The following is a 12549-nucleotide window of genomic DNA, read 5'->3' as shown; positions in this document are numbered from 1 at the left end:
TACGCGGGCATGGGTCCTGAATGCATAATGGGTTTGAAGATTGGAGCATATTTGGTGTGATAAGAACAAACCAACCATGGAGTTAGATTCCTCAGCAACAAAAGAATACCTAGGAGGATCCTCAACAACAAAAGAATACCTAGGAGGAAGAGAAGCAGAGTCCAAGAAGTGGGTAAAATTGAGACTAAGTAAGGTGGCAAGGACTTGTTGCTGCCATATGAGATAATTCTCTTCATCAAGTTTAAAGTGAATAGGAGTGGTAAAAATATGAGGGTAGAAAGCGGAAGCAGAAAAATTATGGGTGGTGGTGGTGGCGCTTGAAGAAGTCGCAAGAGAAGTTGAAGAAGGTTCAGCCATAATTGTATACCATGTCAGATTGAGTGGAAGGAGAGAGAAAGCAAGAGGTGTATATTGTAGAAACAAAAAGTTGTATTACGTAAAGAACTGGACACATGATATATATACATGCACAGAAAGTAAGGGTGTGAGAGAGTGAAAAATAGACTAACAGCACTGACAACATTACTAACTAATAGCGAGTATAATTATTAGTTTCAGCTAGAGTTAGAAGCTACCCTACAAAATTATTACTTGACATTAGGGTTGCTGCACAAAGTCCAACTCCCAATATTTGTGTAGTCTAATTATAAATATCTTCGTAACTTCCATTCTTACATTCGAGAATTCTAATCCTGTTAAAATTCACAAACCGATAGAGAACTCCATTAAATCGCCAAAAACAAGTGCCAAGTTATCGGGTGTTAATGTGTTATACATGTGATTTCACTAGTAAATTCTAATATTGCCTTTGAAATGGAAGACTCCTTTCAGTAGAATATAGAGAAATAACAGAGTGGAGGCGACAAGCGGTGATGACCAAATCAATGTGTAACAGCACAGGCACTGAAACATATATGTTGGAGTAAAAACGACATTTTTCTTCAATGTAAAGTTTTTTTATGACACCATCACACGAGTGCACATCACAGCGGAACTCAAATTAGTCACTCAGCTTGCAAATGTCAATGAACTTCTGAACTGCATTATGGTATTGGGTTCCCTGAATAAAGGACAGGCACAACGTATGCAAGTTAGAAAGTTGCTCATATTTCAAAAGCATATCTACCATACAGAAGAAAAATATAACCATTACTGTTTAACAGATATTAGTTCTCTAGCTTTTGAGAAGAATAAGTTCCCGATTATTAGTATAGTTATTATTCCATTTGCATGTCCTTATGATAGATAGGACTAAAATCTTATATTCACAAATTTAATTGAAAATTCCGCCACGATATGTCAAAAATCATGCATAGATCCATCACCAAGGGGTAAAATTTGACCCAACAGCCGGTAAAAGCAATAACGCGTCCAGGCCAAAGACAGAGATACCTTAGGTGTCAAAGAAAACTATATTGTAAAGCTTCCAAAAATATTAAGTCAAATTAAATAACGCCAATGAAAACAAGGGATTAGGTAATGTTAGATAGAAACTCACACGAACTGAACTGATAAACAATACCTCCCAATAAAGTTGGTGACAGTCCATGCACTGCCAAAACACTAAATTCTTGTTAAATAAGCAATTTGGAATTCTTTGAAAACCCTTCGCAGCTTCAATAGCTTCTTCAGTTGTCAGTGGCTTCTGAATAAAAGTTCCATTGCATTTTGTGCACCTCGACATTAGCTTGTCCTCGTTAATTTTAAGTTGAAAAGTTTCAATAACCTGAAAACACTTCCAATACCCTTTGTTACACCATGTCATCACTCTCTCGTGCAAGGACTGCATCTGCATTACAATTTTTGTACGAACAAAACTAATATACAACTCTGTGTCGTTCGTATTGTTGTCCAACTAAAATTGAAGTTTCATCTTGTATAATGCATAACCCTTTAATGTAAAACTTCATTTAGCATTTATCAAAGTGAAATTCTAATTCTAATGTAACTAGTACAAACTGCACCGTGAACTACACTTAAGTTTTTTCCATTTTCTATTCACTTTGCAATAAGATGGGAAGACCTTTTTGTGTGTAGAAATCTAGGAAGAAAATAGACGGTGTCCACACAGATAACTTTGAAATCCATGTACTAAACTCTAGCCTATAACGACACTTCTGCATTATACATAAAATTTAACATACTAAAATACAAAAAATAAGAGTAAAAGACAACGTTACCATAATATGGTGTAATCATACTTTTTATTTTAACATGAATATATATTATCAATCTGTTTATCTGGAGCCAAATTCTTCCTGCAACTTATTAATTGTGTGACTTGCACCCGATCTCCTTTTGAAATTTCCAAAATTATCCTTTATTCTGGAAATGAAAATCTAGAATTCAAAAAATACATTCCGGAAAAGTAAAGCCAGAATAGATTATTGTGTTCAGAAAATGAAATTGAATTCGAAAATCAAAATCCCATTTTGGAAAAACAATTCAAGAATGCAAAAAATACGTTATGGAAAAAACAATTCCAGAAAATAAATAAATCTGAAAACGTATTTTGGAAAAGGATTCCAGAATTCTGAAAAGTGTTCCAGAAATCCAAATCAAGAAACGTATTCCAGAAATATTTTTGGTTCTCACTCCCAACTTTTATTTAAGGGCATTTTTGTCATTTTAAATAATCTAAGTGGAGGAAGTAATTGCCTTATCTGGATAGTTAATTTAACCATACCTCAAGTAGCTGTTCATTTTTCAGAAGACTCTTCACTCTATATATTTGGTTTTTCATCAGATAGTCATGTCTTTGCAACTTTGCATCCCGTGTCAAAATCACTCGTTTCTCTTTTTGTGCTTGCTCTATCAACATCCTAAATATAAATGAAAATAGTTTCACAAAAGAAGAAAAAATATAGATATAAAAGTCACTCAGATGTCAGAAGTATGACGTTGAGCATGTACTAGAATCAACAATTAGAAAATCATAATAATAATAGAACCATACTCTATTTATAACCTTGGTTCGGGCTTCTTTGAATAAGGAATTGCAGCATCTATCCCAACGCATCGTAAATGTTTTGCCAAGCCTTCAACCTGAGTAAATTCCTTAAAATTCATGCTCACATTTTTATTTTATGAACATTAAGATCTTACAATAAAATAAAACCCTTTCTTTTTCAATAAAAAAGGTGCATAAATATTAATAAAAAAGAAGTCCAGAAAAGGGGCATACAAGAACCGGATAATGATGAGTAAGCCTCATTTCTTCTGTGCAAAGATGATTGAATTTGACAAAATTTCTAAAATTCCTTAGGCTAAAATAGTATAGAAAGAAAGGGAACATCAGATCTTCATAATTAAAACACTTACCATTACATCGCAAAGGAACTTTGGATATCCATTCCCCCCCTCCAAAGGATCCCAGGGTGGGGTACCTTGCCACTCATCAAAGTTCTCAAAATGATTTTCTTTGCTAATCCTATTAATTAGTGAATGCTTCTTCCCTTTCTTTTTTGAGCTTTTGGGCTTTTTGTCTGACTCCTTTAGCAGGATTCTATCACCATATTTTTTTACAACTTTCAACAAAACTTCATCCATTGGCATAGTAACCCAATATGATGACTTTTGGATCATTCCCCCAGCTAAAGGTATCATACGAGCAACATCGGAACAAGTTGTGGCTTCAACAATTGCTAAAGCTTCAGAAAAATGTGCTCTTAGAACTTTATCACTCGAATCATGATTTCTGAATACCTCTTTTAACCCAAGATTAGCATCAGGATTAGACAATACCGTAGTCTCAAGAATCAAGTCCCCTGCAGTGAAGAATTCAACAAAATGTTAGCAAAGCAAATTATCAATTATTATTAGACAAAAATACAAAAGAGAGGGAACAAATGGATATATCCCGTGATCAGAAAGTAAGGTTAAAAAATAATACAGAAAAGTTTCTGATACTGGTGGTATTATATGAAAGGAAATAGTTGATATTCAAGGAGAATAACTCCTTTACAGCAACAGTGTAACTCCAGCTTAGAAAAACAAAACAGGAAAAACAGAAAATAGTAATGCGCAAAGAATAACAACCAGAGGAGCACGACAAAACCGCTGTCCCCAAGACAAATGCCTAGCCAATTCCTCACCCAATTTCCGTTCTCCCTTTTGCCAGTCTCCTACCCTATAACCATGTGCTCCACTATGTTTCTCATCATGCAGAATATTCCACTTGAATGTCCTCTTGCCATGTGGACATTCTGCTATGAATACCTTCTATTTCAGCCCATTTATTCTCAGCTCATCTTCCTTCTTATTTATTCTTTTTCTTATAAAGATGGGTTAAAGGCCCATAAGTTGTCATTTATTTTATATGTTGCATGTACATGAGCTTTATTTATGTGGATGGATGAGTAAGAAATGAAAACAAGCAAAGTTGCAGAGTTTGGTACTTATTCTGCTCACAAGTAGCACAACCAATCAACTACTCCACATCTTTCCTCATAACATAGCAATAAAAAACACTCTCTAATCTTTTATATGTTCTAGTTTCCCCAGTGTGCCCAACCCACGAAAAAGAACGAAATTCACACAAAAGGGAAGGAATCCTAACTTATTTGGGAAGTAACGCAAATGGTCCTTAAACCACAACCAACCTTTAGCGACCCCAATACTATTAAAATCGCAACTAAACTCACATACCCGTGTAGTCTTACAAGAACAAGGGATGTTGTGAGCTAACGCGGATGGTGAATTAAGGGAGGCACAAATCACTGCGAGATTGTGAGGTTGCTCATCGAACCGAGGGATCATGCGCCGTCGATCCTTCTCGTCTGATGCAATTAGGGTTTGAAGGCCCATTTGTTGGCTAAAAAATAGGACTCTACCCAAAATCAATGCCAAATACTCGTATGACCCTCCATCCATTCGCAAATCATAATAGAAGGAAACTCACGACAGCACAATCCTTTTGACGCTGACACTGAAGTCCAACAACCATCACTATCGTCATTGATAGCCACCGAAGCACTCACGCAACTTCTACCAACGCTAGCTTCATCATTGTCAATGATGCCTTCCCAGTAATTGACATTAGCTCTGTCTTTGCTTTTATTTGTTCTTGCTAGATTGTTCTTTATTCTTGCTGGAGATTCTTTGTTCTGTTTAGAATTTGAAGGGGAAAAAAATAATCAGTGGAAGGTGGTTCAATTCATGATGCTAGAAGAGGAAGGGGTATTGGAGCAAATTGGTCCTACATGGAATCATTGTGTTTCACTTGATGGGAAAGCAATAAATGTGAAGTGTGACTATTGTGAGAAAGTATTATCAGGTGCAACTTATCGATTGAAGCATCATCTAGTAAGAACTTCAAAGGATGTTGGAGCCTGTGTAGGTCCAGAAGATGTTATATAATGTTGGATGTCGTTTATCAACTATAGCAAAATTTGATTAAAAATTTCAAAATTCAAAGAATTTGAAAGGGGCAACAGTTTGGGAGATTCAAAAGATGTTGGAAAAAGGCTAAGGCAAGAAGAAGGATGGATGGACCAATAGGAGGAGGAGAACTATACTTAATTTTGTGGTAAATAGTCCTAAGGGGACGATCTTTTTTAAGTCTATTGAGGCTTTTGACATATGTAAGATAGTTGGGGAAAAAACTTTGACAATTCAAACGGTTGTGATAGAGGTCGTGGTTGTGAAACACAAGTTGGGTGCACTTTAGGAAACAACGATAATAAAAGAAAATGGGTGCAATTCAAACAACCTTAAAAAAAGGAACCATAGTTAAGAAGATAATGAAAAAAAATGCAAAAGAAATGGAAGCAGAGGTAGAGCCCCAAAGATTGGAAGCTTTGATACCAACTTGAAAAAGATTAAACTGAACAAGAGAAGATTTGATGGAAATTGTATTTTTGAAATAGTACATCAACCTCTTTATATATAGATAGAACTCTAACCCTAAAATAATGATTACAAAAGTGATCTTGAGTCTTGTAACAACTTCTAACAACACACTTGTAATTAATTACAATATCCTATTGTAGCTTATCAACTATATTTTCTCCTAAATCAACATATACATATATATATATATGTGTGTGTGTGTAAGTGCAACAACAACTCACTGATTTTTCATCATAACTAAATTAAAGTACAAACCACCTAAGTGCAAAAAATATCATTCATGAGTCATTGTATGTTGTGTCAGTCATGCACTCATCCTTAGAAGGTTGACGGGGCATTTGTGAGCCCTCACAGAATATATGTGATGACTCTTATGCATGCAAAATACAATTTTCAAAATGTAATCCTCTTTCATTTGAATATAATTGTAGCACAATTTAAGATCAAATTTGGAGAAGATCGTCATTCCCCAAAGCTCATTCAAGAGTTCTTCACTAGAATTGGAAACTTATTTGGGACAATGCTCAACACTCGATAATTTACAGGAAACCTCCAACTTCTATCCTTTTTCACCGATGTCAATGGACTGAATTAAGCATTGATACTTGGCATGATCATCCCTATAGCTAACATATCATGTACAAACTTTTCAATTTCAGCCTTATGATGTGGGTGGAGATAGGGCTCATGTTGGGTATTTGGGAACCTTTTTTTAAAGCTATAGTATGATTGCAAGATCTATTGGGAGGCAAATTTGTGGTCTCTTTGAATAAATCTTTAAATTCTACCAATAACTCTTAAACACCTTCCACAATAGGTTGTTGCTCCATTAACACCATGCTCATCATGCTTCCACATAAAATGTCTTTGCCTCACCTCGTAAATCCTTTATCATGGCTTCCAACAATGTCGTTGTTGTAGACAAAGTTTTAGTCTCCAGTAATTTTTTCCAAGGCTTTACAACTAATAGGCCAAAACAACATCTAACGCTCCTAATTCAAAGAGAAAGTAAGCATATCACCTTTACAGAGAGTATTTGAAAATCTATTTGTGAAAAGTAGGAAATAACACAAAAAGAGAAGGTTAAATTGTGTTGTGAAAAATTTGCAGTTTTTCGCTAATATCGATTGTTCAGATCCGATCAAATGATATACGTAACAGATTTGAGAGTTCTTTGTGAAAACGGTTTTAATTTTTCCTTCCTTCTTTAGTTAATTAAAAGAGCAGAAAAATAAGAAATGTAAAAGATTCAAGGAAAGAAAAAGTTATTCAATATTTTTATAATGATTCGTTTGATCTCACAAACTACGTCCAATTCTTGAGCAACTAGTCAAGTTCCACCAAGCAATCTACCGTTGCAAAGTATATGTGTGTGTTCTTTGATCAAGCCACTCATGGCTACCATTAAGTATTCTTGACACTAGTCACTTCTGGCTCACTGAGTATTATTGACACTAATCACTTTTGGCTCAACACTGAGTATTCTTCAGACTAATCACTTCTAGCTCAACACTGAGTATTATTGACATTACCCACTCCTGGCTCAACACTAATACAATATCTAAGTGATCAACCGATCATTGATTCTTTCTCACTAGAGAAGGTAGTGTCTTTGGACATATACAAGGCTAAACTCTCTCTACTAGTAAGCGAAGATGAACACAGACAGTGTTCTTACAAAGCTTTAGGGCAAAGAAAGATTTCAACAACGTTTTTGCACTTGCAAAGTATGGCTAGCTTCCTTATCTGCTTTTCTTTAAAGCATGTCTTCTGATAGCCTTCAGAAAAGTAGTTGTTGCATTCCCTTTCTTGGTCATTAAGTAGCTTTGAAGTCTCTTCGCTATCTTCTTTCTTATTTCGTCATCATCTGATGAGCTCTTATGTTGAGAAGCAATAAATGCAAGGCATGGAACATTAAATTCTCATCTCTTCCTTAGGCCACCTCTCTAATAGCTAGCAGTACTTATCTTCCTCGATAGCAGATCCTTTTACACCACACGTTAGTTAAAATTGCACATCGTACCGGATAGACAGTTGAACTCGAGTTGAAACTACATGTATCAAAGAAGTTGGTGATCATTTCAACTTTGAATCATATCCCTATGTATTTCTGAACATTGTTGTTTAGTGTGAATCTACATGGGACAAGCGTAAAAGACATTCTTTGTTTTTCAAACTTAAGCTTTAGAATATTCTTTAAGCGTATCAGTTTGAAGTCTTTGGTTTGTACTTATCGTCTGAATAATCTTCATTTAACTTATCAGACGAAGTGGAACTTGGCTCTATTGTTTGCCAGACAAAGCATATGCATTTGTGATCTGGCTAGTGTCTATCAGACGTAGTTGCTTCACATATTCCAAGCACTAGGCTTGTCCTGCTTCAAGTTTTCCAAGTACTAGGCTTATTATGTTACTACCACATAATCAAAATATGTTTAGGGTGTTGTATTTTTGCTCTATTTCCCACCACCACCTTATACCCCTTTGAGGGTTTACATGAGAGAGGAAGCATAGGAAACTTTTAAATCAGGTAATAACCCTCTTATTCTTAATACTCCACTTCAATGTCCTCTTGCCATGTGGACATTTTGTTATGAATATCAAACCTTTTGTCTTTGCATTTCCTTGCTTAACGCCTTTTTTCTTAGCCCATCTTCCTTCTTTTTACCCATCCAGGATTAAAGGCCAACAATTCCTATATTTAGCTAACATGTTACACATACATGAGATTTATTTTTGTGTTAGAACAAGTGTTTTATTATCTTCTAGATTACTTTGTAAAAGTTTTTAGTTGTACCTATCATCATATAGGGTCCTAAGTGTAGGCTTTTATTAACCTTTCGTACTTCTTATTCAAACCTTAATATACTTATTGAGTCATCATTTCTTGTTGAGATCAAGATCTTCAAAGCATCATTTCTGTAAAATCTTTTACTTTCAACTTGGTACTAGAACAGGTCTAATCCCACTCAACTTGTCACAATTTGGCATTGTTTGTCATCAACATTTGCCACTAGCCACCATCAATATCTCTACCAACCACTGAATCTATTGTACTTTGTCAAGCGACACACAACCTTAGTGGTTGCAGAGGCAAAAACCTCTGTACACCCCTAAACCCTAAACCCCTTTTTATGTGGCTTAGTCAAACGTGTGTAACTAATGTGCCACCTTCTACTCACTGCAACAACAATGTGCCTCCTCCAATGGGCTCGTTGACTCTTCTTGTCTGCCTTTCAACCTTCTTCTCAGGATTCCAATCTTGTTTTGGTAGTTGGCTTGAGTAAAGTTATCTTTTTGGGCTTTATCTCTCTTGTACTCAATACACAATGTTGTTTGTACAAGCATTCTCCTTCTTTGGATACTTCAAAAAAACATAATGGAAAAAATAACTTTTCTTGGACTACATGTTTTGACATGCATCTAATGAAGAATCTTCAAATAATCCACATCTTATGAAAGAATTACCCACATAATGAGAAGATTCCATGTGTATCCCTCTTTGGAAATTCTTTTATAAAATAATGCAAAGTCCAAGAAATGAGCAGCTAAACAATTTATGTAAACAAACTTTATAAAACTCATCATGAAAACCCTATCTAAGTGATGATTATCATGAAGGGGGCATATACTTTTAAAGACACTCGAAAGAGAAAAACAAAAGGTTTAATCATAATCTAGTTATGATTCCTCTAGGTTTCCCAAAAAATGTAAATACGAGCCCCAAAATCAATAGTCATATTGCCATTGTCCGACTTTTCAAATTTGAATAACTTAGTCATTGCATCGTTCATTTGAAAGAAAACTTACAATCTAGACCTACACTTTTTCATGGTGCCTAAGTGGATTGTCATGTATCTTTCAACATTCAAATTTGTAGCATATGATAGGAACTTGGGTAAAACTTGGGTATTGCAGGGTGCCCAAGTCACACATCAAGTAGTATGGAATGCTTAGCAGAAATTTAAGTGTTTGTTCTCCCTCCTTAATAACTTGCTTTTGAGGGTGGGTTTCCCCAAGGGCTTGGGTGCTTACCAGCATGAGAATACACTATGTTGTCAGCTTGAGTGACCAAATATCCAATCAAGCAATAAAACAAAAAACCAAATCATGGAATAGAAGAAATATAACACAATGGCAAGTTTGTAATTTGTCCAGAGTTTGTGCCATAAAATTTCCCAGGATTACAAACCTTTTTTGACAACCATTTCCTGGAAGACCTTAAATATGTCGAGCAAGCAATGAGCATCCAGAGCTGCATATCTTATCTGCTCTTCTGTAAGAGGACGATGCGACCAATCACTACATTGAAGTTCCTAGAGCAGATATAAGTTTGGTTAACACGATATAGTAATTGGAAAAGGCCATTTGGACCCACTCTGGATCCTAAACTTCCAAGGGAGGACATACAAATCCTTGAACAAATAAGAGGATCCCCTTTCATGTCCAATTATAGACATCATGTTTCAATTTAAATTCAACAATATGAACAAAAGTATCTTTCTACTATGGTCAATCCTAGTATTGCTAATGAAAAGTCAATAACAATCTGTAACTTGCATTATTTGCTTTGTGAACAAATATTTTCAGAAATCATTTTAAAAGCCAAGATATTCAGATTGATATAATCCAATAGGCAACCAAAGAATCCTTTTCGTCAGAAACCATATAAATCAAACGACAAGTTAAAAGTCAAAATTTGAGATGCACCTATCACTTCTATCTGAAGATAGCCTACTAAAAACTAATTCTGATAGAATTTAAACCATCCCATTAATCAGCAGAATTAATATTCTCAGGGCGATTATCATCCTGGAATTGACAATTGTTACTAGAACAAGTGGTTGAATCCAAAAATGGGATTGCTCCAACTAAAAGAAAAATATTTTTATTTAGATTACAATCTGGAATCTTATAGATATTGAACACATTCCCAACAATCATTCTACCATTGACAGGGATTAAGCACTTAACTTTGACACAAATATGCATTGGTTTCTGACGTGAATAAAGTATTAGTTAACAGATGCAAATCCATCTATATGCCTCTACCTAATTACTTAAGCTTTGAAGATTACTGGTTCTCAAACATGTACAAGGATTGATCTGTGCCAACATAATTCTTTTTCGTAATAAAACTGAATTTCATCATGAGGTAAAAGTGAACTATTCAATGTCCATGTTTCAAGCCTAACTAACTTCAGTTTGAGCAGCGATGGCAGATACTTAAATCCACTCATTTCTTCAGCCCTGTTTCTGGATGTTTAATTCTCTGACAAAATTAAATATAAATTTGACCAATGAACAAAAAGAACAACACGGAGAAACAAGCTTGCAGCAGTACAATTCTTTTAAAAGGAAAAGATCCAAGAACAAAACAACTGATAAAAACTTCCTACAAATGCTAACAGAAAACCCATTTCACCTAAAGAAAAGAATCACATTCCACACAATAACTCAAATAAGCATAGGCATGGAGGCAGAACAATGCCGAGGTTGAATGAATATCTTATGAAACAAACCTTGGAGAGCGAAAACCCCAATACTTCTGCACAAATTGTTGACAAACTCTTACTTTGCTTGGGTGCATGCTTCTTACTATGCTGCAGATGATTGTACACACTCCTGATATCCAAATACGGCTCAACCTATGCACAATTGAATTAAGAAACTCTCTGAAAAAAAACAGGAGCAGAGCAGAAATGTTTATTCTCAAGGGTCAGTGGTGTTTGTAGTTTCTGAAAATTTTCCAAAATTTAAACATTGCTTTAGTTTTTGAAATACGTTAACCTTGATAAAAAAAAACACTTAACCCTATTTTTATATTATATTATACTCATTGTGTGTGCGTATGTGTGACCTTGTCGAAACCGCCGTGGGAGCAGAAAGTGGAGGACAGGTAAACCAAATCCTGCTTGAATCCGAATCCGAGTTTCAAGATGTCGGGGCACAGCAGCAATTCTCGCAGCGGTTCCGACAGTGAAGAGAGAGGAAGGGACAACAAGTCCAACACAAACACGCCCCAGTCACCGCACGCGATTTGGAGCACCGACACCGTCGGGAATGACTTCCGTACCGGCTTCCACTCCGCGTCCAGGCCCACCACTGAGCTCCGACCCAACGCCTCACTGAGCAGCCTGAACTCGGCCGTGTCCGTGCCAGTGACCAGGTGAACTTTCAGTTTCACAGGATCACTCTCCATCAGCGATGTTTGTTATTTCTTCTTTTCAGTTTCACAGTTCAACAAAATATACTTGAGGAAATACCAAACGGGTCCCAAAAGATAGTCAAAGAAAATTTCTTGCAAAGTTGTCCCTATTTGTTTTCTCCTATTCACGAGTTAGTCCTTCTCTTTCAAGCATCATGCTGATTACAAGCACATAAGTTTTCAGTAGCACATGAGATCTTAATAATGAAAATGACTCTAGTAATTTAAGCATTAAAGAGTAATAGGTACCTAAAAAAGAAATAGATTTGTCAATGTATTTATCTCGATTTCTTTAAAAAATAAAATTCCAGAAGCAACATATATCGGGTAACTTTTAACAGCTCCATCCTTATTGATTTTAATCCAATCGACATTACACATTTTCCAAATGACTTGAATATTTCTAACTCTTTCTAGGACTAGTTTGGATGTCATTCAAAACATGAAAGTCAACCATATCCTTATTCATAATTTTTTTTTTAGCAAACATTA

General features: G+C 35.5%; 1 protein-coding gene across 11 annotated transcripts; it reads right to left on the bottom strand.

Annotated features, from left to right (window-relative positions):
• Positions 1-695: 695 nt before the first annotated feature.
• Positions 696-12256, bottom strand: LOC137813541 (3'-5' exonuclease domain-containing protein). 11 transcript variants are annotated; one of them, XR_016519469.1, is made up of 8 exons: positions 11710-12201; positions 11372-11497; positions 10042-10165; positions 3322-3767; positions 2957-3045; positions 2687-2822; positions 1523-1726; positions 696-1060 (listed from the first exon to the last, which is right to left on the bottom strand). XR_016519469.1 is itself a non-coding variant. In XM_068615866.2 (8 exons), exons 1-8 carry the CDS (start codon positions 12049-12051, stop codon positions 1001-1003), a joined length of 1515 nt encoding a protein of 504 aa, XP_068471967.1. In that variant the 5' UTR covers positions 12052-12256; the 3' UTR covers positions 696-1000. The 11 variants fall into 11 exon arrangements, 9 of the variants coding, with proteins under 9 accessions (XP_068471967.1, XP_090156366.1, XP_068471966.1 ...); XR_016519468.1 differs by having other exon boundaries at positions 2957-3057; positions 11710-12189; XM_068615866.2 differs by having other exon boundaries at positions 2969-3045; positions 11710-12256.
• Between the last annotated feature and the right edge of the window lie 293 nt (positions 12257-12549).

This window comes from Phaseolus vulgaris, chromosome 1 (genome assembly GCF_051622355.1).
Source record: "Phaseolus vulgaris cultivar YP4 chromosome 1, ASM5162235v1, whole genome shotgun sequence".
NCBI lineage: Eukaryota > Viridiplantae > Streptophyta > Magnoliopsida > Fabales > Fabaceae > Phaseolus > Phaseolus vulgaris.
The sequence above is the reverse complement of the archived record's forward strand: the minus strand, read 5'-3'. Positions and strand labels throughout refer to the sequence as shown.

Coding starts and splice junctions, on each gene's coding strand:
- LOC137813541 (XM_068615867.2), bottom strand. CDS start 12,051: ATGGAGAGTGATCCTGTGAAACTGAAAGTTCACCTGGTCACTGGCACG. Junction 11,498..11,709: donor CCCACGGCGGTTTCGACAAG/GTCACACATACG, acceptor AATTGTGCATAG/GTTGAGCCGTATTTGGATAT. Junction 10,166..11,371: donor TGGGGTTTTCGCTCTCCAAG/GTTTGTTTCATA, acceptor TATCTGCTCTAG/GAACTTCAATGTAGTGATTG.